This window comes from Leuciscus leuciscus, assembly GCF_965113295.1.
Source record: "Leuciscus leuciscus genome assembly, chromosome: 18".
Taxonomy (NCBI): domain Eukaryota; kingdom Metazoa; phylum Chordata; class Actinopteri; order Cypriniformes; family Leuciscidae; genus Leuciscus; species Leuciscus leuciscus.
In genome coordinates this window covers 2,527,715-2,554,011 of record NC_138742.1, presented here as the reverse complement: position 1 = coordinate 2,554,011, position 26,297 = coordinate 2,527,715, and the positions used below count along the sequence as shown (strand labels likewise).

General features: G+C 42.1%; 1 protein-coding gene and 1 long non-coding RNA gene across 6 annotated transcripts in view; one reads left to right on the top strand and one right to left on the bottom strand.

Annotated features, from left to right (window-relative positions):
* LOC309481109 (mucolipin-3-like) overlaps positions 1 to 21,119 on the bottom strand; it is a 31,072-nt gene extending 9,953 nt beyond the window's left edge. The window contains exons 1-7 of one of the 5 annotated variants that reach the window (XM_082145918.1): positions 20,730 to 21,103; positions 20,168 to 20,260; positions 18,904 to 19,139; positions 11,043 to 11,210; positions 7,404 to 7,557; positions 7,216 to 7,294; positions 5,773 to 5,869 (exon numbers count right to left, since the gene is read on the bottom strand). In XM_082145918.1, the coding sequence (XP_082002044.1) occupies positions 5,773 to 5,869; positions 7,216 to 7,294; positions 7,404 to 7,557; positions 11,043 to 11,210; positions 18,904 to 19,137 (732 nt within the window). In that variant the 5' untranslated portion in view covers positions 19,138 to 19,139; positions 20,168 to 20,260; positions 20,730 to 21,103. Of the gene's footprint in view, positions 1 to 5,772; positions 5,870 to 7,215; positions 7,295 to 7,403; positions 7,558 to 11,042; positions 11,211 to 18,903; positions 19,202 to 20,167; positions 20,261 to 20,729 lie in introns of all 5 variants that reach the window. The other 4 variants (XM_082145921.1, XM_082145920.1, XM_082145919.1 and 1 more) reach the window with 4 other exon arrangements.
* LOC309481175 lies at positions 644 to 26,297 on the top strand. Its single transcript, XR_014199933.1, has 3 exons — positions 644 to 931; positions 24,778 to 24,843; positions 25,004 to 26,297. It is a non-coding gene; the product is annotated as an uncharacterized lncRNA (long non-coding RNA).

Below are 26,297 nucleotides of genomic sequence, written 5' to 3'. Positions count from 1 at the left end.
AACACACACACACACACACACACACACACACACACACACACACACACACACACACACACACACACACACACACACACACACACACACACACACACACACACACACACACACACACACACACACACACACACACACACACACACACACACACACACACACACACACACACACACACAAACTTTGAATATTAAACTTAGAATATAAGCATGTCATTTTTCCTATACTCCTGTGTGTTTTCCTAGGTTATATTAACTTCGTTTATGACGTTTATCTGAAGGAACGAACCTTAAATGTGTGTAATTCTGCATATCTCATGTAACGTTGTATTACTATAATCTCCAAATGACGTGTTTCATATCTCTGTAATCCTCTCTACCTGAGGGAGGTGAATTTCGATAACCAATTGCAGTAATTTGTATCGTTTGACACCTTTCATATGTCTGGAGCAAATCTTCTCAAATTCGATCTCAATCATGACTCATTCAAGTGGGCGTGTCTAACCGGACAAAGGAAAACCTTCCGCTCGAAATGTGCTAAGATGACTCGTCCTCCACGCAAAAGGAGGCGTACACGGGACACTGTTAAAAGTCCGAACCTTCAGTTTACAAACTCTCTCAACTCTCATCATCTCTTCTCCCTCCTTCGGAAACTCTGGAAAACCCAAGTCCGGACCGGCTTCGGCCTGCTTCTCTTCTATTTTATTTCTTTGTATGTTTTCTATAGTCTAGTTTCGTTTTCCCATTCGCCTCTGTTCATTCACGAGCTGAATGAACTTAGCCTGAATCATTCTCGGTAACGTACGCTCAAGTGAACCTTCAAATCTTCCCGCTCCACAACTCCGGAAGAAGACCAGGACACGCATTTCAGCCCTAAAAGGAACACACACATATTCCTTTTTCTCAGCTCCACAAAAGAGTGCATCAAACTGCAAGTATATAATCTGACATATTTTAAAGCTGAATCGATGGTGTCTCTCAAGAGGGTTCTTTGTTTGTAATAAGTTGCCAGGCTCTTCTTCAATTCTCTGACTCTCTCACTTTACTTTCTCTCTCTCTCACTTTATTTTCTCCCTTTCATTTCATTCACTCTAATCACGTTATGTTTTTATGTTCTTGTTTGGTTAAATGTTTGTTTGTTTTATTGTTTGCATTTTTACGTACGTTCATATTTGTAGCTCATATAATCTCTCTAGTTTTGCATTTATTAAAATCCATTTATACTTTAACTGTCTCTGTGTGTGAAAACCCACTTTATAAGGTCAATGAAATAAAAGATCTAATTAAGCTACAAGCTCGATATTATAGACTACCTTGAGTAGTTTTAATTCATAAACTCAGAAAGTTTTATGTTCGTGGCCAGAAGATAAACTTTCTTGGAGTTTGTAAACGGGATACCCCTTCTTAACTGTGATAATCTTACATTTATTCGCTGGACGAATGACTGATGACCAAACCAGTTACAGAACAAGGTAATCTCGAAAATTAATAAAGTAAATATATATGCAATTTATTAATTATGACCATGAGTTATGATTAGTAATATTTCCCAAATTCCCTATATTCTTGAGCTAATTCGCATTGACCCAGAGTCAGATGTATTTACGTTACATGTATAAATCTCAATTTAAAAAAATTGACCCATGTGGCTGGTTTTGTGGTCCAGGGTCACATATAATGAACTCAAAGAGCACACATTTATCCATGTGTAAACATTAAGTAGAAAAACTAAATGACAAACCAATCAGAATCTCAGGATATTATAAATAGGGCCAAATATGATGATGTGCTTTAGAAAATGAATCCTGGTGGGAGAGGAGGGGAAAAGAAAAACAAAGGGGTCGGGGTCAAAGGGCATTTGTTCCTGATGAAATATAGTTGACAATGCTCTTGTGCAGGAATGATCATGAGGGAAGTTGATCTACAGGGTTTTACACTACTTACACATACAGTATAATTACAGTATTTAGATGAGAGAACTTTTACTATTCGGTGTACAGTAATAACACATGTTGTACTCTCTACAACTCATAATTGCCAAACTGATTTGTAGCAAAGAACTTCTTACACGCACTGTAGATCTGCAGAACTGAGAGAGGACTACTGTAGATCTGCAGAACTGAGAGAGGACTACTGTAGATCTGCAGAACTGAGAGACGACCACTGTAGATCTGCAGAACTGAGAGACGACTACTGTAGATCTGCAGAACTGAGAGACGACCACTGTAGATCTGCAGAACTGAGAGATGACCACTGTAGATCTGCAGAACTGAGAGACGACCACTGTAGATCTGCAGAACTGAGAGAGGACTACTGTAGATCTGCAGAACTGAGAGAGGACTACTGTAGATCTGCAGAACTGAGAGATGACCACTGTAGATCTGCAGAACTGAGAGACGACTACTGTAGATCTGCAGACCTGAGAGAGGACCACTGTAGATCTGCAGAACTGAGAGACGACCACTGTAGATCTGCAGAACTGAGAGAGGACCACTGTAGATCTGCAGAACTGAGAGACGACTACTGTAGATCTGCAGAACTGAGCGACGACCACTGTAGATCTGCAGAACTGAGAGACGACTACTGTAGATCTGCAGAACTGAGAGAGGACCACTGTAGATCTGCAGAACTGAGAGACGACCACTGTAGATCTGCAGAACTGAGAGACGACTACTGTAGATCTGCAGAACTGAGAGAGGACCACTGTAGATCTGCAGAACTGAGAGACGACCACTGTAGATCTGCAGAACTGAGAGACGACCACTGTAGATCTGCAGAACTGAGAGAGGACCACTGTAGATCTGCAGAACTGAGAGACGACCACTGTAGATCTGCAGAACTGAGAGAGGACCACTGTAGATCTGCAGAACTGAGAGACGACCACTGTAGATCTGCAGAACTGAGAGAGGACCACTGTAGATCTGCAGAACTGAGAGACGACTACTGTAGATCTGCAGAACTGAGAGAGGACCACTGTAGATCTGCAGAACTGAGAGAGGACCACTGTAGATCTGCAGAACTGAGAGACGACCACTGTAGATCTGCAGAACTGAGAGAGGACCACTGTAGATCTGCAGAACTGAGAGACGACTACTGTAGATCTGCAGAACTGAGAGACGACCACTGTAGATCTGCAGAACTGAGAGACGACCACTGTAGATCTGCAGAACTGAGAGAGGACCACTGTAGATCTGCAGAACTGAGAGACGACTACTGTAGATCTGCAGAACTGAGAGACGACTACTGTAGATCTGCAGAACTGAGAGACGACCACTGTAGATCTGCAGAACTGAGAGAGGACCACTGTAGATCTGCAGAACTGAGAGACGACCACTGTAGATCTGCAGAACTGAGAGAGGACCACTGTAGATCTGCAGAACTGAGAGACGACTACTGTAGATCTGCAGAACTGAGAGAGGACCACTGTAGATCTGCAGAACTGAGAGAGGACCACTGTAGATCTGCAGAACTGAGAGAGGACTACTGTAGATCTGCAGAACTGAGAGAGGACTACTGTAGATCTGCAGAACTGAGCGACGACCACTGTAGATCTGCAGAACTGAGCGACGACTACTGTAGATCTGCAGAACTGAGAGAGGACTACTGACGACTACTGTAGATCTGCAGAACTGAGAGAGGACCACTGTAGATCTGCAGAACTGAGAGAGGACCACTGTAGATCTGCAGAACTGAGAGAGGACCACTGTAGATCTGCAGAACTGAGAGAGGACCACTGTAGATCTGCAGAACTGAGAGAGGACCACTGTAGATCTGCAGAACTGAGAGAGGACCACTGTAGATCTGCAGAACTGAGAGACGACTACTGTAGATCTGCAGAACTGAGCGACGACCACTGTAGATCTGCAGAACTGAGAGACGACTACTGTAGATCTGCAGAACTGAGAGACGACTACTGTAGATCTGCAGAACTGAGCGACGACTACTGTAGATCTGCAGAACTGAGAGAGGACCACTGTAGATCTGCAGAACTGAGAGAGGACCACTGTAGATCTGCAGAACTGAGAGAGGACCACTGTAGATCTGCAGAACTGAGAGACGACCACTGTAGATCTGCAGAACTGAGAGAGGACTACTGACGACTACTGTAGATCTGCAGAACTGAGAGACGACCACTGTAGATCTGCAGAACTGAGAGATGACTACTGTAGATCTGCAGAACTGAGAGAGGACCACTGTAGATCTGCAGAACTGAGAGACGACCACTGTAGATCTGCAGAACTGAGAGACGACTACTGTAGATCTGCAGAACTGAGAGAGGACCACTGTAGATCTGCAGAACTGAGAGACGACCACTGTAGATCTGCAGAACTGAGAGAGGACCACTGTAGATCTGCAGAACTGAGAGACGACCACTGTAGATCTGCAGAACTGAGAGAGGACTACTGTAGATCTGCAGAACTGAGAGAGGACCACTGTAGATCTGCAGAACTGAGAGACGACCACTGTAGATCTGCAGAACTGAGAGACGACTACTGTAGATCTGCAGAACTGAGAGACGACTACTGTAGATCTGCAGAACTGAGAGAGGACCACTGTAGATCTGCAGAACTGAGAGAGGACCACTGTAGATCTGCAGAACTGAGAGACGACCACTGTAGATCTGCAGAACTGAGAGATGACTACTTTTCAGAAGACTAAAAACTGTTATACTACGGCAAATATGGTCATTATCAGTACTGTAATACAATCTGGCCGAGGATGCTGAATTTATCTATTTATTTTTTACTGTACTGTGATTGACAGTATACTGTATTGTATTGCAAACCAAATTCATGTTCAATAATTTGGTATTTGAACTTTTCTAGTACTTTTCATCTACTGCAAGATCTCTTTACAGTAGTGTCATGATAATACACTTTTCTTAAAGCTTATTGTTGAATTTCCCTGTATCTGCACCGCTGTATTGATGTTGTATACTGTATTAGACACTGAGCAGTAGAATGATTCCTGATTGACAAACGGAGGTTTTTATAACAGTGTTTTGAATTGATCTCTCTAGTGTGTAAGACTGTGTTGTAGTGTGTGTGTGTGTGTGTGTGTGTGTGTGTGTGTGTGTGTGTGTGTGTGTGTGTGTGTGTGTGTGTGTGTGTGTGTGTGTGTGTGTGTGTGTTTTTGAGGGCAAAGTTTGGTTTTGAGTAGATAGAGAAAATAGGAAGTATGGGGAAATGGGTGAGAAGTTATGGATTTGTGTTTAGAGGTTCGAGAAAAGGAGTCATCATTTCAAGAAATGTGTTTAAGCGATCAAGAAATTACTATTACACTGTAAAACAGCTGTTTCTCTATGGAAGCTTGTTTCCGCCACACAATTAAACATTTTAAAAGATAATTGCGACTTTATATCTCACAATTACGAGTTTATAGTCAGTTTATGAGAAATAAAGTCAGAATTGCGAGATATAGTCAGAATTGCGTTAAATAAAGTCGCAATTGCATCTTATAAAGTCAGAATTTTGAGATATAAAGTCAGAATTGCGAGATATAAAGTCAGAATTCTGACTTTTCTTCTCGCAATTGCGACTTTATTTCACGCAATTCTGACTTTATTTCACGCAATTCTGACTTTATAACACATAATTGCGAGTTTATATCTCGCATCTATTATATCTGACATCTTTTCTCAGAATTGTGAGATATAAAGTCCAATTCTAAGGGGGAAAAAAGATGGACTTTTTTTTTTTTTTTACCTTTTTTGACATTTTACAAATGTCAGAGATGAGCAATAATGTAATAATAACTGAAAGGTCATGTGACATACCATAATGTTGAAGACGTAACAGTCTGGAAGCTCGTGATACTGAACCGTCTCCAGGTTAATGGATTTCAGAGTGAACTTTACAGTCACTGCCAACAACCTGACGAATGCAAACACACACACACACACACACTGATTCAACAAACTTACATTTGGGCTTTTTCTAAAGATCTGTACAAAAGTATGTGTAATATTTACATAAATATTTGATGTAATACAATTGTAAATGTAAACTATTTTATCTAGCGCCCTTAAATGTTACTTCTAAAAGTGCATTACACAGAAAAGGATACGATGTAAAAGTAAAAAGTAAATGCATAAAAATAACATTAAAAATTAAACATTAAACGTACTAAAAAAACATTAAAACAATAAACTGAACATACAATATTCAAAATACAATATACAAGATATACAATATACTAGTACACTACAAAATCACTAGGGGTGCAACGGATCAAAAAACTCACGGTTCGGATCGTTTCTCGGATCAGAGTCACGGATCGGATAATTTTTCGGATCAGCAAAAAAAAAAATTTTTTTTTATTAACACTTTTAAATTATTAAATTAAAATATATAAAATCAACTTAAAGTGCACAAGGCATAATATCTTCTTTTTAACATAATTAATGAAAAACAACTTAAAGTGCAACATAAAAAGGCATCTTCCTTCCTTTAAACATGGACCAATGCTTGATGTGTTTCCACTGTCATATAGGGCTGTCAAAATTGCTCAAAAATGACGTTCGAATATTCCCTCTAAAAAACACATATTCGAATTATTCGAACATCTGGTTGCGCATTTTGTCAATGACGCGCATTAGGCCTATGTCAATAACAGGACAAATTAATACAAAGAGACAAAACTACTTGTATATGTAGTTCATTTAAGTTTAAACATATTTGACACCGTATTACCCTGCTCGCTCGCACTAGCAGGCACTCTTTCTCTCTCTCTCTCTCTCGCCGTCACCCATGCTGCGTTCACACCAAACGCGAATAGAGCGTCTGGCGCGAGTGATTTCAATGTGAAGTCCATGTAAAGACGCGTTTACGCACGTCTGGAGGTTTTGCGGCGCGAATGAGGCGTCACGCTCTCTGCGGTTCATAACGCTCGCCATGACCACGCTGTGTGTGGACTGAACATGCGCACAACTTTTTTTTCATAAATCAATCCGCGGATCACGTGAGTGCCGAACCGAAGATATTGATCCGAACGGATCACGGATCAATGATGATCCGTTGCACCACTAAAAATCACATAAAGTGTCACTGATATACTATTGTAGTTTGTAAATATTTTGATTGTTGAAGTTTATTGTATTTTATTTCAAATACTGAAAATATATACAGTATATATATATATATTTATTTTGGTTTAGTTTTGGTTTCAGTTAATAACAACAACCCTACATTCGACATGTTTTCTCTAGAGTTTTCTCTACCTCTCGAAGTGCAGAGTGAAGTTGAGTGGGTTTGCTGTGAGAGTTGAGAAGGGCTGTTGTGGGTAAATCAGAGAACACTCTGGAAGAAACCAACAGAAGACGCAGGATTGGTTCTGTACATGTGAAGTAAAGGTGTTTGAGCACCTTCTCGTCACGACACACACACACACACACACACACACACACACCTTCATCCACATGAGTGTCGATGTGGAAGCTCTCGTTGGCTGGAGAGAGGCTGCCGTTGTGGTAGAACTGCTGACAGATGCTGAGAGGAGTGTAGACCTCACCGCTCTTCTCATACTCATGGTTGCCCACCGTTATGCTCGGCAACATTAGGAACTGCAAGGGGGGAAAAATGACCTTTTATGATTTTTTTTTTTGAGAATCTTAAACTTTGGAAGGCCAGTGTGAAAGATGCATTTGTTTAAGCTTGACTTGACATCAAGGATCTACACACACTATGACACTAATAATTATATATATACACTCACCTAAAGGATTATTAGGAACACCTGTTCAATTTCTCATTAATGCAATTATCTAATCAACCAATCACATGGCAGGTGCTTCAATGCATTTAGGGGTGTGGTCCTGGTCAAGACAATCTCCTGAACTCCAAACTGAATGTCAGAATGGGAAAGAAAGGTGATTTAAGCAATTTTGAGCGTGGCATGGTTGTTGGTGCCAGACGGGCCGGTCTGAGTATTTCACAATCTGCTCAGTTACTGGGATTTTCATGCACAACCACTTCTAGGGTTTACAAAGAATGGTGTGAAAAGGGAAAAACATCCAGTATGCGGCAGTCCTGTGGGCGAAAATGCCTTGTTGATGCTAGAGGTCAGAGGAGAATGGGCCGACTGATTCAAGCTGATAGAAGAGCAACTTTGACTGAAATAACCACTCGTTACAACCAAGGTATGCAGCAAAGCATTTGTGAAGCCACAACACACACAACCTTGAGGCGGATGGGCTACAACAGCAGAAGACCCCACCGGGTACCACTCATCTCCACTACAAATGGTAAATGGTAAATGGACTGCATTTATATAGCGCTTTCACAGACCCAATGGCCACCAAAGCGCTTTACAATATTGCCTCACATTCACCCATTCACTCACTCATTCATACACCGACGGCGGTGTCAGCCATGCAAGGCGATCCAGCTCGTCGGGAGCAGCTGGGGTTAGGTGTCTTGCTCAAGGACACCTCGACACTTGGTCAGGTGGAACCGGGGATTGAACCACCAACCTTCCGGTTTGTAGACAATCTACATGAACCACTGAGCCACTGCCGCCCCAAATAGGAAAAAGAGGCTACAATTTGCACGAGCTCACCAAAATTGGACAGTTGAAGACTGGAAAAATGTTGCCTGGTCTGATGAGTCTCGATTTCTGTTGAGACATTCAGATGGTAGAGTCAGAATTTGGCGTAAACAGAATGAGAACATGGATCCATCATGCCTTGTTCCCACTGTGCAGGCTGGTGGTGGTGGTGTAATGGTGTGGGGGATGTTTTCTTGGCACACTTTAGGCCCCTTAGTGCCAATTGGGCATCGTTTAAATGCCACGGCCTACCTGAGCATTGTTTCTGACCATGTCCATCCCTTTATGACCACCATGTACCCATCCTCTGATGGCTACTTCCAGCAGGATAATGCACCATGTCACAAAGCTCGAATCATTTCAAATTGGTTTCTTGAACATGACAATGAGTTCACTGTACTAAAATGGCCCCCACAGTCACCAGATCTCAACCCAATAGAGCAGGGTTCACCAATCTCGGTCCTGGAGGTCCGCTGTCCTGCAGAGTTTAGCTCCAACCCCAATTAAACACACCTGAACCAGCTAATCAAGGTCTCATTAGGCATACTAGAAACTTTCAAACAGGTGTGTTGGAGCTGGTTGGAGCTAAACTCTGCAGGACAGCGGACCTCCAGGACCGAGATTGGTGAACCCTGCAATAGAGCATCTTTGGGATGTGGTGGAACGGGAGCTTCGTGCCCTGGATGTGCATCCCACAAATCTCCATCAACTGCAAGATGCTATCCTATCAATATGGGCCAACATTTCTAAAGAATGCTTTCAGCACCTTGTTGAATCAATGCCACGTAGAATTAAGGCAGTTCTGAAGGCGAAAGGGGGTCAAACACAGTATTAGTATGGTGTTCCTGATAATCCTTTAGGTGAGTGTATATATATATATGGCATGCAATTTAAAAAACACTTGTGCAGTTTAATCTAATCTTATGTGCACTTTAAAATATAAATATTTATATTCTGTATGGCATACAATTTAAAGGGCCCTATTTTAACGATCTGAAACACAAGTATCAAGCGCAAAACGCAAGTAACTTTGTGGGCGGGTCTCGGCGCTGTTGCTATTATACCGGCGGGATAAATGCCTCTTGCGCCCGACGCAAATCTAAAATGGGTTGGTCTGAAGTAGCTTCATTACTCATAGGTGTGGTTTGGGCGTAACGTGAAATAAACCAATCAGAGCGACATCTCACATTCCCTTTAAGAGCAGGCGCGCTTGTTCCATGACGGATTGCTATTATAACGGCGGATTTGCCAGACGCACACCAGGAGCGGTTCACAGCCGAGGAGACCGACGTTCTCGTCAGGGCCGTTGGGGATGGAGAAACTATCTATCTATCTATCTATCTATCTATCTATCTATCTATCTATCTATCTATCTATCTATCTATCTATCGTAATAATGTATGATTTGCAAAAATGAAAACTGCTGCTTCGGTGTAGATGAGAGAATCAAAGTGTATGCGCGTTGTGCACACGCTACATTGATTATGGCCAAGCATGCGCCCTTAAAATAGCATATGAATAACATGCGCCACTGACTTTAAACAATTTTTTTCGGTCAGTGGCGCAATTGTTTTCTAAACCTGCAAAATAGCATGAGGGAATGTTTGCGCCGGAACACGCCTCCTCTTTTCGCTGAACCGCCCCCGGGAGCGCAAGTGTATTTCTTAGTTAACCGACGTGCGTCTGTGGAGGGAAAAGTCCGCTGTGCGCGGGTGCAAAATAGGAATGAAACATGCGTCGCTGTACAAAGTCAATTGCACTGGGTGCAAGATAGGGCCCAAAATCCATTTTTGCATCTTTTGGCAAATTTTAAAAAAATTCTTTATATATGGCATGCAATTTTAAATACATCATCTGTGCACTTTTAAATATAAATATTTCTATACTGTATGGTAAGCAATTTAAAATATGTTTCTGTCTTTTGGATACATTTAAATACAAATATTTATATAATCGAATCCAATTTAAATTTCATTTTTGCTTTGTTTGTGCACTTTTAAATATTAATATTTACATAGAAATCAATTTAAAATACATTTGTGCAATTTAATCTAATCTTTTTAAATGCACTTTAAAATATAACTTATTATATTTAGGCTTCATATAAATTTATATTTATCAACTCAAAAAAAATATTTATATATGGCATGCAATTTAAAATACGTTTTTGCTTCTTTTTCTTTTGCAACTTCTAAATATAAATATTTATATAATGTATGGCATGCAATTTAAAATACATTATTTTCCATCTTTTGGCAACATTTAAATATAAATATTTATATACGGCATGCAATTTAAAATACATCTGTGCAATTTTTATTTAATCTTATATTTAAATATTTATACACTATATGGCATGCAATTTAAAATACATTTTTTTTTCCATCTTTTGGCAACATTTAAGTATAAATATTTATATACTGTAAGACATGCAATTTAAAACACATTTTTGCATCTTTTTCTTTTGGCAACTTCTAAACATAAACATTTGTATATTCTCACCTGCTCCACGGTGTACGTGATGTGTGTGTAGACGTCGTGCTGTGTGTAAACGGCGTGTGTGTTCGCGCTGCTCCTGCTGAAGTTCTTCAGGAACAGATGCCTGAACGTCATGAGGTTCTCCTCCTTAAACTGAACCACCATCTGATTACTGAGACCAAACGACACCAGCTACACACACACACACACACACACACACACACACACACACACACAAGAGAAAGCAGCCATTTTAAAGCTGTTTATTCTGCTTAACCATCACACCTGAGTGTGACTCTCCTACAGTACCTGAGTGTGACTCTCCTACAGTACCTGAGTGTGACTCTCCTACAGTACCTGAGTGTGACTCTCCTACAGTACCTGAGTGTGTCTCTCCTACAGTACCTGACTGTGACTCTCCTACAGTACCTGAGTGTGACTCTCCTACAGTACCTGACTGTGACTCTCCTACAGTACCTGAGTGTGTGTGACTCTCCTACAGTACCTGAGTGTGACTCTCCTACAGTACCTGACTGTGACTCTCCTACAGTACCTGACTGTGACTCTCCTACAGTACCTGAGTGTGACTCTCCTACAGTACCTGAGTGTGACTCTCCTACAGTACCTGACTGTGACTCTCCTACAGTACCTGAGTGTGACTCTCCTACAGTACCTGACTGTGACTCTCCTACAGTACCTGAGTGTGACTCTCCTACAGTACCTGAGTGTGACTCTCCTACAGTACCTGACTGTGACTCTCCTACAGTACCTGAGTGTGACTCTCCTACAGTACCTGAGTGTGACTCTCCTACAGTACCTGAGTGTGTGTGACTCTCCTACAGTACCTGAGTGTGACTCTCCTACAGTACCTGACTGTGACTCTCCTACAGTACCTGACTGTGACTCTCCTACAGTACCTGAGTGTGACTCTCCTACAGTACCTGAGTGTGACTCTCCTACAGTACCTGAGTGTGACTCTCCTACAGTACCTGACTGTGACTCTCCTACAGTACCTGAGTGTGACTCTCCTACAGTACCTGAGTGTGACTCTCCTACAGTACCTGACTGTGACTCTCCTACAGTACCTGACTGTGACTCTCCTACAGTACCTGAGTGTGACTCTCCTACAGTACCTGAGTGTGACTCTCCTACAGTACCTGAGTGTGACTCTCCTACAGTACCTGAGTGTGTGTGACTCTCCTACAGTACCTGAGTGTGTGTGACTCTCCTACAGTACCTGAGTGTGACTCTCCTACAGTACCTGAGTGTGACTCTCCTACAGTACCTGACTGTGACTCTCCTACAGTACCTGAGTGTGACTCTCCTACAGTACCTGAGTGTGTGTGACTCTCCTACAGTACCTGAGTGTGACTCTCCTACAGTACCTGAGTGTGTGTGACTCTCCTACAGTACCTGAGTGTGTGTGACTCTCCTACAGTACCTGAGTGTGACTCTCCTACAGTACCTGAGTGTGACTCTCCTACAGTACCTGAGTGTGACTCTCCTACAGTACCTGAGTGTGACTCTCCTACAGTACCTGAGTGTGTCTCTCCTACAGTACCTGACTGTGACTCTCCTACAGTACCTGAGTGTGACTCTCCTACAGTACCTGACTGTGACTCTCCTACAGTACCTGAGTGTGACTCTCCTACAGTACCTGAGTGTGACTCTCCTACAGTACCTGAGTGTGTGTGACTCTCCTACAGTACCTGAGTGTGACTCTCCTACAGTACCTGAGTGTGACTCTCCTACAGTACCTGAGTGTGACTCTCCTACAGTACCTGACTGTGACTCTCCTACAGTACCTGAGTGTGTGTGACTCTCCTACAGTACCTGAGTGTGACTCTCCTACAGTACCTGAGTGTGACTCTCCTACAGTACCTGAGTGTGTGTGACTCTCCTACAGTACCTGAGTGTGACTCTCCTACAGTACCTGAGTGTGACTCTCCTACAGTACCTGAGTGTGACTCTCCTACAGTACCTGAGTGTGACTCTCCTACAGTACCTGACTGTGACTCTCCTACAGTACCTGAGTGTGTCTCTCCTACAGTACCTGACTGTGACTCTCCTACAGTACCTGAGTGTGACTCTCCTACAGTACCTGACTGTGACTCTCCTACAGTACCTGAGTGTGACTCTCCTACAGTACCTGAGTGTGTCTCTCCTACAGTACCTGACTGTGACTCTCCTACAGTACCTGAGTGTGACTCTCCTACAGTACCTGACTGTGACTCTCCTACAGTACCTGACTGTGACTCTCCTACAGTACCTGACTGTGACTCTCCTACAGTACCTGACTGTGACTCTCCTACAGTACCTGACTGTGACTCTCCTACAGTACCTGACTGTGACTATCCTACAGTACCTGACTGTGACTCTCCTACAGTACCTGAGTGTGACTCTCCTACAGTACCTGAGTGTGACTCTCCTACAGTACCTGAGTGTGACTCTCCTACAGTACCTGACTGTGACTATCCTACAGTACCTGACTGTGACTCTCCTACAGTACCCGAGTGTGACTCTCCTACAGTACCCGAGTGTGTCTCTCCTACAGTACCTGACTGTGACTCTCCTACAGTACCTGAGTGTGACTCTCCTACAGTACCTGACTGTGACTCTCCTACAGTACCTGACTGTGACTCTCCTACAGTACCTGACTGTGACTCTCCTACAGTACCTGAGTGTGACTCTCCTACAGTACCTGACTGTGACTCTCCTACAGTACCTGAGTGTGACTCTCCTACAGTACCTGACTGTGACTCTCCTACAGTACCTGAGTGTGACTCTCCTACAGTACCTGACTGTGACTCTCCTACAGTATCTGACTGTGACTCTCCTAAAGTATCTGACTGTGACTCTCCTACAGTACCTGACTGTGACTCTCCTACAGTACCTGAGTGTGACTCTCCTACAGTACCTGAGTGTGACTCTCCTACAGTACCTGAGTGTGACTCTCCTACAGTACCTGAGTGTGTCTCTCCTACAGTACCTGAGTGTGTGTGACTCTCCTACAGTACCTGAGTGTGTGTGACTCTCCTACAGTACCTGAGTGTGTGTGACTCTCCTACAGTACCTGAGTGTGACTCTCCTACAGTACCTGAGTGTGACTCTCCTACAGTACCTGACTGTGACTCTCCTACAGTACCTGACTGTGACTCTCCTACAGTACCTGAGTGTGTCTCTCCTACAGTACCTGACTGTGACTCTCCTACAGTACCTGAGTGTGACTATCCTACAGTACCTGAGTGTGACTCTCCTACAGTACCTGAGTGTGACTCTCCTACAGTACCTGAGTGTGACTCTCCTACAGTACCTGAGTGTGTGTGACTCTCCTACAGTACCTGAGTGTGTGTGACTCTCCTACAGTACCTGAGTGTGTGTGACTCTCCTACAGTACCTGAGTGTGTGTGACTCTCCTACAGTACCTGAGTGTGACTCTCCTACAGTACCTGACTGTGACTCTCCTACAGTACCTGACTGTGACTCTCCTACAGTACCTGAGTGTGACTCTCCTACAGTACCTGAGTGTGACTCTCCTACAGTACCTGACTGTGACTCTCCTACAGTACCTGAGTGTGACTATCCTACAGTACCTGAGTGTGACTCTCCTACAGTACCTGAGTGTGACTCTCCTACAGTACCTGAGTGTGACTCTCCTACAGTACCTGAGTGTGTGTGACTCTCCTACAGTACCTGAGTGTGTGTGACTCTCCTACAGTACCTGAGTGTGTGTGACTCTCCTACAGTACCTGAGTGTGACTCTCCTACAGTACCTGACTGTGACTCTCCTACAGTACCTGACTGTGACTCTCCTACAGTACCTGAGTGTGACTCTCCTACAGTACCTGAGTGTGACTCTCCTACAGTATCTGAGTGTGACTCTCCTACAGTACCTGAGTGTGACTCTCCTACAGTACCTGACTGTGACTCTCCTACAGTACCTGAGTGTGACTCTCCTACAGTACCTGAGTGTGACTCTCCTACAGTACCTGAGTGTGACTCTCCTACAGTACCTGAGTGTGACTCTCCTACAGTACCTGAGTGTGTCTCTCCTACAGTACCTGACTGTGACTCTCCTACAGTACCTGAGTGTGACTCTCCTACAGTACCTGACTGTGACTCTCCTACAGTACCTGAGTGTGTGTGACTCTCCTACAGTACCTGAGTGTGACTCTCCTACAGTACCTGACTGTGACTCTCCTACAGTACCTGACTGTGACTCTCCTACAGTACCTGAGTGTGACTCTCCTACAGTACCTGAGTGTGACTCTCCTACAGTACCTGACTGTGACTCTCCTACAGTACCTGAGTGTGACTCTCCTACAGTACCTGACTGTGACTCTCCTACAGTACCTGAGTGTGACTCTCCTACAGTACCTGAGTGTGACTCTCCTACAGTACCTGACTGTGACTCTCCTACAGTACCTGAGTGTGACTCTCCTACAGTACCTGAGTGTGACTCTCCTACAGTACCTGAGTGTGTGTGACTCTCCTACAGTACCTGAGTGTGACTCTCCTACAGTACCTGACTGTGACTCTCCTACAGTACCTGACTGTGACTCTCCTACAGTACCTGAGTGTGACTCTCCTACAGTACCTGAGTGTGACTCTCCTACAGTACCTGAGTGTGTGTGACTCTCCTACAGTACCTGAGTGTGTGTGACTCTCCTACAGTACCTGAGTGTGACTCTCCTACAGTACCTGAGTGTGACTCTCCTACAGTACCTGACTGTGACTCTCCTACAGTACCTGAGTGTGACTCTCCTACAGTACCTGAGTGTGTGTGACTCTCCTACAGTACCTGAGTGTGTGTGACTCTCCTACAGTACCTGAGTGTGACTCTCCTACAGTACCTGAGTGTGACTCTCCTACAGTACCTGAGTGTGACTCTCCTACAGTACCTGACTGTGACTCTCCTACAGTACCTGAGTGTGTCTCTCCTACAGTACCTGACTGTGACTCTCCTACAGTACCTGAGTGTGACTCTCCTACAGTACCTGACTGTGACTCTCCTACAGTACCTGAGTGTGACTCTCCTACAGTACCTGAGTGTGACTCTCCTACAGTACCTGAGTGTGTGTGACTCTCCTACAGTACCTGAGTGTGACTCTCCTACAGTACCTGAGTGTGACTCTCCTACAGTACCTGAGTGTGACTCTCCTACAGTACCTGACTGTGACTCTCCTACAGTACCTGAGTGTGTGTGACTCTCCTACAGTACCTGAGTGTGACTCTCCTACAGTACCTGAGTGTGACTCTCCTACAGTACCTGAGTGTGTGTGACTCTCCTACAGTACCTGAGTGTGACTCTCCTACAGTACCTGAGTGTGACTCTCCTACAGTACCTGAGTGTGACTCTCCTACAGTACCTGACTGTGACTCTCCTACAGTACCTGAGTGTGTCTCTCCTACAGTACCTGACTGTGACTCTCCTACAGTACCTGAGTGTGACTCTCCTACAGTACCTGACTGTGACTCTCCTACAGTACCTGAGTGTGACTCTCCTACAGTACCTGAGTGTGTCTCTCCTACAGTACCTGACTGTGACTCTCCTACAGTACCTGAGTGTGACTCTCCTACAGTACCTGACTGTGACTCTCCTACAGTACCTGACTGTGACTCTCCTACAGTACCTGACTGTGACTCTCCTACAGTACCTGACTGTGACTCTCCTACAGTACCTGACTGTGACTCTCCTACAGTACCTGACTGTGACTATCCTACAGTACCTGACTGTGACTCTCCTACAGTACCTGAGTGTGACTCTCCTACAGTACCTGAGTGTGACTCTCCTACAGTACCTGAGTGTGACTCTCCTACAGTACCTGACTGTGACTATCCTACAGTACCTGACTGTGACTCTCCTACAGTACCCGAGTGTGACTCTCCTACAGTACCCGAGTGTGTCTCTCCTACAGTACCTGACTGTGACTCTCCTACAGTACCTGAGTGTGACTCTCCTACAGTACCTGACTGTGACTCTCCTACAGTACCTGACTGTGACTCTCCTACAGTACCTGAGTGTGACTCTCCTACAGTACCTGACTGTGACTCTCCTACAGTACCTGAGTGTGACTCTCCTACAGTACCTGACTGTGACTCTCCTACAGTACCTGAGTGTGACTCTCCTACAGTACCTGACTGTGACTCTCCTACAGTATCTGACTGTGACTCTCCTACAGTATCTGACTGTGACTCTCCTACAGTACCTGACTGTGACTCTCCTACAGTACCTGAGTGTGACTCTCCTACAGTACCTGAGTGTGACTCTCCTACAGTACCTGAGTGTGACTCTCCTACAGTACCTGAGTGTGTCTCTCCTACAGTACCTGAGTGTGTGTGACTCTCCTACAGTACCTGAGTGTGTGTGACTCTCCTACAGTACCTGAGTGTGTGTGACTCTCCTACAGTACCTGAGTGTGACTCTCCTACAGTACCTGAGTGTGACTCTCCTACAGTACCTGAGTGTGACTCTCCTACAGTACCTGACTGTGACTCTCCTACAGTACCTGAGTGTGTCTCTCCTACAGTACCTGACTGTGACTCTCCTACAGTACCTGAGTGTGACTATCCTACAGTACCTGAGTGTGACTCTCCTACAGTACCTGAGTGTGACTCTCCTACAGTACCTGAGTGTGACTCTCCTACAGTACCTGAGTGTGTGTGACTCTCCTACAGTACCTGAGTGTGTGTGACTCTCCTACAGTACCTGAGTGTGTGTGACTCTCCTACAGTACCTGAGTGTGTGTGACTCTCCTACAGTACCTGAGTGTGTGTGACTCTCCTACAGTACCTGACTGTGACTCTCCTACAGTACCTGACTGTGACTCTCCTACAGTACCTGAGTGTGACTCTCCTACAGTACCTGAGTGTGACTCTCCTACAGTATCTGAGTGTGACTCTCCTACAGTACCTGAGTGTGACTCTCCTACAGTACCTGACTGTGACTCTCCTACAGTATCTGACTGTGACTCTCCTACAGTACCTGAGTGTGACTCTCCTACAGTACCTGAGTGTGACTCTCCTACAGTACCTGAGTGTGACTCTCCTACAGTACCTGAGTGTGTGTGACTCTCCTACAGTACCTGAGTGTGTGTGACTCTCCTACAGTACCTGAGTGTGTGTGACTCTCCTACAGTACCTGAATGTGACTCTCCTAGAGTGTGACTCTCCTACAGTACCTGACTGTGACTCTCCTACAGTACCTGAGTGTGACTATCCTACAGTACCTGAGTGTGACTCTCCTACAGTACCTGAGTGTGACTCTCCTACAGTACCTGAGTGTGTGTGACTCTCCTACAGTACCTGAGTGTGTGTGACTCTCCTACAGTACCTGAGTGTGTGTGACTCTCCTACAGTACCTGAGTGTGACTCTCCTACAGTACCTGACTGTGACTCTCCTACAGTACCTGACTGTGACTCTCCTACAGTACCTGAGTGTGACTCTCCTACAGTACCTGAGTGTGACTCTCCTACAGTATCTGAGTGTGACTCTCCTACAGTACCTGAGTGTGACTCTCCTACAGTACCTGACTGTGACTCTCCTACAGTATCTGACTGTGACTCTCCTACAGTACCTGAGTGTGACTCTCCTACAGTACCTGAGTGTGACTCTCCTACAGTACCTGAGTGTGACTCTCCTACAGTACCTGAGTGTGTGTGACTCTCCTACAGTACCTGAGTGTGTGTGACTCTCCTACAGTACCTGAGTGTGTGTGACTCTCCTACAGTACCTGAATGTGACTCTCCTAGAGTGTGACTCTCCTACAGTACCTGAGTGTGACTCTCCTACAGTACCTGAATGTGACTCTCCTAGACTGTGACTCTCCTACAGTACCTGAGTGTGACTCTCCTACAGTACCTGAGTGTGACTCTCCTACAGTACCTGAATGGTGACCACAGCGATTTTAAGGACCTGCAGGATCAGCTTCCAGGGTTTTCTTCTGCGAGCGGTGTATTTGTCACAGGGGTTCATGAAGAAATACTTCAGCTTCCTCCTGAACTTCTCCTCCTCCTCCTCCTCCTCCTCCTCCTCCACCGGATCCAGGACAGCGTGGGATTCGGAACAGTTTCCGTTGGGATCATTAATGCATAAATAAGCCTCACTGGAGTCGTCCATGTCTGAAACACCAGTGCAATCATCATCATGGAGAACAGCATTCACATTTCTTTCTTTTCCGTACCTAAAGCACATACGATAAAATGCCAAGTTGCTTATGTAGGATCCAAGATCGGATTCAGGATGAACTATGGATGGGATAAGTCTATTTCATCACTTTGCTTGTGTGTATTCTAGCAGATCATTTATAGTGTCATGATGATGATATCCTGTGCATTATTTACAGCAGCTTTTGTATTTAATGTGCTTTTATAGGTCATACTCATTTAAATTTGTTTTATTAAAAAAACAAAACAAAAAACATAATTGGCCAGAATGATAATTATTTTAAATGTACTGATTACACTCATAAAAAAAAACAAATGTATGACACAAAATGTATATTATAGTTGTTTAGATAAAAAAAATAGTACCTTTTAATAATCAGTTTTTGGTGTTATTGTTCAATAAAATATTATATATGTATATATATATATTTATTTTTTTTATGCGGTCAAATCAATTAATCGGATCTAACAAAAAGTTTGTGTGTGTGTGTATATATATATATATATATATATATATACACACACACAAACTTTTATGTTAGATCCGATTAATCACGATATATATAATATTTTGGGGATTTTTACACCAAATTACACTTATTGTTGTCATGGTATATGCTGTTACATATGAATATTTGGTTCATGTTGTTACATATGGCATTATAACAAAAATATTATGGCAAAAAAACTCTCCTAAAGTAAAAAGATCACCTCCAGGAAGCAAATAGTCATTCATGCTGGAAACCAGCGATATCTAGCCGGCGTATATCAGCATATATAAATCTAGCAGAGAGAACATATATGAGCTTTGTAAAACACTACTAAAACTTCACATGATCATATTAACGTGGATATAAACTCAAAATGCCCCATTCCACCCCGGAAGAGAGAAGTTCTTGACAGTATTAATACAAATACGGTGTAGACGTGCAGTAATGTTGCTCTTCAACTTCTCAAAGACTGATGGACTGAATCCAGCTCACCTTCTGATTAATTGATCCACATTCCTGAGTCTGACTGAGTCACGTGACACTCGTCATCTGACATGGCTTCCAGCATGAATGACTATTTGCTTCCTGGAGGTGATATTTTATACTTTATGAGTTTTTTTTTGGTAACATGTAAAAACAGACATAATGCCGTATGTATGAACCAAATATTCAGGAGTTGACACTCGTCATGTGACCTCATCATACCCGTGTCCTCATCATTCCTGTGCCATCATCAGACACTACAACAAGTCATAATTATGACATAAAAAGTCATAATTATGACATACTAAGTAAATATTATGGTACACTAACTAAAATTTGACATACTAAGTCTTAGTATATCATAATTTCGACTTTTTATGTAATTATTTATATTTTTTTCTTATTTGGTGTAAATGGGCTTCAATAACGACCTGATGTGTTTTATCGCCGTTTAAACGGAGCAGAGGTCTGGAAATCAAAGCATTACATGCTAAAATCAAACCAAATGCAGCTGTTCACAGTATTTTAAGCAGAATTAGTTCAATAAATCATAATTTCATCAGTCACTCACCAATTACAGCAGATGGCAACGGCGTCAATTAGTTCTCAAGCGGCGAGAGATGAGCACATTTATGTCTTTATTCTGAGATAACTTCCATAAAGTCGATCAAAATCTGAAATCAATTCGAATTAAAAGCGAATTTCCACTGAAATGAACCGCGTTGTGTTTCAGACGCGCTCAGTGCCAGAAAGCAGCAGCGAGTCAACAGGTGAAGGGGGCGGGGCTACCACTAAACAACGCGAGGATTGGCTGTGCGGTCTGTCAATCACACGAGTCTCCGCCTCTGTAACCAATAGTAACCGTCTGTAATTCCGGATGCTTGGAGACATTTCACGCTGTTTAATGTTAATGTTTAATGAATAATGTTTTTACTCTTTAAAGTAACACCATAAAGCTTTATTATTATTATTATTATTAAGAGGTAAGGTTTAAGATTATTTATATTTTTAAAAACATTGCATGTGGTAAATCGTAATGATCGCTTGCATGTGTAAGTTACGAGTGACAATGTATTTACCAGTTTTGGGCTTTTATCTGTTTATGCTACGTTTAAATTCACAAATTGTATATACCATGGTAAATGTATACTCGGGACCCACTGCTCTGCACATTTTGTATGTCTCCCTTATTTAACACACCTGAACCAGATCATCAGCTCATTAGGAGAGACTCCATGAACTGAACGGAGTGTGTCAGATAAGAGAGACCTACAAAATGTGCAGAGCAGTGGGTCACGAGGACTGGAATTGGGAACCACTGCGTTACTGTAATCATTCAGTACCATGGTATTCCCTTCTGATACCATCGCTGTAACAGTGCCGTTTTAAGATTAGGACTTTTATTTAAAGGGATAGTTCACCCAAAAATGCTAATTATGTCATTAACGTTACTTATAAAATGAAGTAATGAAGTATAAAAAACTCACCCTCATGTTGTTCCAAACCTGTAAGAGTTTCTTTCTTCGGTTGAACACAAAATAAGATATTTTGAAGAATGTTGGTGACCAGAGTGTTAATCGGACCCCGGACTTCCATACTAGGAAAAATAAATACTATAGAAGTCAATGGGTGTCGTCAACTGTCAGAATGTTCATTTTTGGGTGAACTATCCCTTTAAATCACATTTAAATCAGGTAGGTCTATGTGTATAATAAATTTCATTTTACAGTATTTTTTATAAATGTAAAAAAATATATATGATCCTGTAATCTGAGACTTTTTGCAAGTCATGTTTGAAAGCAAAAAGAAGTTACACATTTTAAAAGACTAAGACAAAAATCGCATACTTCCATACTATATAGTCGGCGAAAAACAGTATTTGACAAGAGAAGTATGTCCGAATTCACAGTCCTCATGAAAGAGAAGGCAAAAAGCACCCGGATAACTACTGGCGAGATTCATAATTAGTTGTTGTTGTTTTTTTTATTGCAAATTTTAACAAACATATGATACTTTCAGACAATAAACAAGTTATAGTTTAATAGTCAACAAGAAAAAATATATAAAGAACCCTAATTTACCTATTAAAAATGATTTGCCAAGAGATGTAAAAGAAAGAAAAGAGAGAAAAAAATATATGCAAGAGGGGCCACAAAAATGAATAAAAGCATATTATAAAAGAATATTAAACATGGCACAAATTCTAGATGTTTTTATAGCTTTCTTATTTACAGACATTGACATTGTATTAAAGTACAAATTCAATTCTTGTTTGAAGATGTAAAAGCGGGGTTTACTTTTTGTATAATTACATTTATAGATATAAAACTTTCCAATGAATAAAAGGAGGTTAATACAAACACTTGCTTTGATTAGATTCTTGTCTTAATATAAAACCCCAAAATAATGTGTCTGTAAGATAAGGAAAGATCCCAGAACACATTTTGGACAACCAAGGCATTAACATTACTCCAGAAAGACGGAGCGAAAGGACAACCCCAAAACAAATCGCTGAAGTGTGATTATGATTTAAACTTTACTATCCCATGAGGCCACAGGACAGGATTTATTATGAACTAGTGCAAAATGCCCGTGCAAAATCAAAATCACGAGTGTGTTTTTAGTAATTGTTGGTTTGGTGTGTTTGAGTGCTCATTGTTACAATTACACAGCAAAAGTTCAGTGACATTTTTATTTGTGCATGGTAGAAAGCACACAGTGAACTCCGAGAAAACGCTATGCTTGAGCAAACAGTTTGTGAATAGGCTACTACAAATGATGCCCGTGAAAGAGACTGTGAACACATTGAATAGGATATGTTTAGTTGGTGAATAGCATAGGACACAGTAGCGATAACTTTAAGCGCACCAGAATGAAAAATAATATTCAGAAGTAAACATAGCTGACTTACAGATTCAGTTAACATCCACAAATGAATAAGCGCGTCGATTCAGGGAGCAGTGCAAAGTGCCCGTGCAAAATCGGTTTTTGTGAGCTGATCGCCATCAAAAAAGTTCAGGAGATATTTCTTAGTGATGGCTGATTCAACAGTTTCAATATGATAGCATTTTGAAAAAAAAAGTGTCATGAAATTATTGCATTTTTGGGGGGAAATAATCAGTTTTTATAATAGATCTTAAAAAAAAAATCCAAATCTGGATTTGAATTTTTTATGATATTATAACCTAAAGATGCTATGTGAAAGTTTTAAACCGAAAATAGTGGTTTTCATCTTGCCACTTTCTTGGTAAAGAAAACACATTTTTAATCAAAATGGATTTATCACGTTCTGGAACCAAACTATAATATTCAGAAGTAAACAGTGTAGCTGACTGAGTGTTTATGTCAGAATGTTTATTTCTAAACCACAACCTTCTAAAAATGATATATTTTGCATTTCTCATCCAAACAACGTCAAACTTGGCACTGCACTTACTCGTGCCCGTAGCGAGACACCTGTCGAGTTTGAAATCAATCGGACTAACGGTTCGAGAGATATGCGAGGAACAGACACACACACACACACACACACACACACAGACAGACAGACAGACAGACAGACGTTCCTGTAATTTATAGATAGACTAGTGCAAAATGCCCGTGCAAAATCAGTTTTTGTGTGTGTTTTTAGTAATTGTTGGTTTGTAAAGAAAACTATAATATTCAGAAGGAACCAAACTTAATATTCAGAAGTAAACAGTGTAGCTGACTGAGTGTTTATGTCAGAATGTTTATTTTTAAACCACAACCTTTTAAAAATGATATATTTAACGATATCTTTAGCATTTCTCATCCAAACAACGTCAAACTTGGCACTGCACTTACTCGTGCCCGTAGCGAGACACCTGTCAAGTTTGAAATCATTCGAGAGAAATGCGAGGAACAGACACACACACACACACACACACACACACACACACACACACACACACACACACACACACACACACACACACACACACACACACACACACACACACACACACACACACACACACACACACACACACACACACAGACACACAGACAGACAGACAGACGTTCCTGTAATTTATAGATAGATGACAGTGAAGCGACGGTGGGTCACATGATAATGACATCATGGAGAATGTACATTCATACTACACACACTCATACTATATAGAACATACCTTTTTAGCAGTTGTGAAGTAATTATTCAAAACAAGTACCTACTCAAGAGAGCATGAGATTTCTGACGCAGCCGTACTGTTTTTCATCTACTATATAATAGTGAAGTATGCGATTTCGGATATAGCCTAAAATTAAACTGTTTGTCAAATCATTGTTCACCACCAGATGTCGCACATGTGTTTTTCTCGGTTGCACAAGTGCACTGCTTACTGTACACTGAATATGTTGTGTAATATGTTGTATGTTTCCCCCAAAGTGCAGTAACAGAATCCAATTCAATTTAAACAGAATTGTTTTCATACCATGTCCAGTTATGAGCTCAGAAATAAAAACACCTTTTATTTTTATCCAAATGTGTGTACAGCACAGTGCATTTCAACAGATTAATAGATCATCAAGCGTACTTCATGCATACTGTACATTTACACACTGTGTTCAAACTGTGATAGTGTGAATATTCCACTCAGACTGACTGACAGACATGGCTTCAAAGAGACCCAAGAGCAGCGGCGCCAGGAAAATCAAGAAGAAAGGTACAGATATTCTGTCCAAATGAACAATTTCTTCTTATTATTAATATTCCTTATTTGTCTCATGAGACTGTTGGTATCGTTTATAGCTATAATCAAAATAATGATTCACTCTCCAATGCATCTTTTTTTTTCTAATGTCTTACTTTTTTATTCTTTGCAGATAAAAAAAAGAAACCCCAGATGAAGGTGCATCAGAATCTGGCAAGTGTCTCATATCACTCTTATAGCATCATATTCAGCATTTTTTTGTTCAATGTCTTACACCAAAAACAGTCATAATCAGATTCTCAGATCTGTAGAGCATCTGTTTCCAGCATGTGTCCACTCGTTCCTTTCCATTCAGCCAGTGTCTGTGATCAGATTAAAGATACAGAGACACAAACACACACACACACACACACACACACACACACACACACACACACACACACACACACACACACACACACACACACACACACACACACACACACACACACACACACACACACACACACACACACACACACACACACACACACACACACACACACACAAGCACATAGCCAGACCTCTTTTGTTCCCAGAACCCAATTCCCCTACTTGTCCTATGCACTACTGTGCTGGCGATGGGAATGTTCAAGACACTACATCATAAAAATGCACTTTGACACCGTTTTGTATTCTGTTTGCGTTTTTAGCATTCACTTTTAGGTTAATACGTTTAAAAGAACAGAAAGAAAGCCAAGATTATTTGAGATAGCCTGACCTCTTCTGGTCAAAACAGGTTACTGCATCATCTATTAGTAAAATTAGTCATAAACCATATTAAAGGGATAGTTCACCCACAAATGAAAATTAGCCGTTATAAAGCTTGGAAGAGCCAGGACATTTTTTTAATATAACTCTGATTGTGTTCGTCTGAAAGAAGAATGTCATACACACACCTAGGATGACTTGAGGGAGAGTAAATCATGGGTTAATTTTAATTTGAAGTCTAACAAGGCTTGTTCAATATCCCAGACAGCTTCCTTTCCATGTTTTCTAAAGGGCACGTGTATGGGGTTCCAGTTGTGCCAAAATTATGTCGACATGCTGTCTGTCTATGCTGTGTGTCGTCTTCCATGTCTATGTGTCTATTCACTGTCTATGTCTATGTGATTGCCCACATGACTCAACTTTTGTCTTTGTCCACTCAACTTACTCCTGTCATCTGTCCTTGTCGCTTGACTGTGTCGTCTTGCTGTGTCAATGCTGCATGTGTCATGACTATGTGTTGTTTCACTATGTCGTTGCTATGCGTCGTTGCTATGCGTCGTTACTATGCGTCGTTTCCCTCTGGCATTACCATGGTCGTTACTATGTGTCGTCTTCTCTCATATTGCTTCATATTGTTGCTATGCGTCATTGCTATGCGTCGTTGCTATGCGTCGTTACTATGCGTTGTTTCCCTCTGTCATTTCCATGGTCGTTAC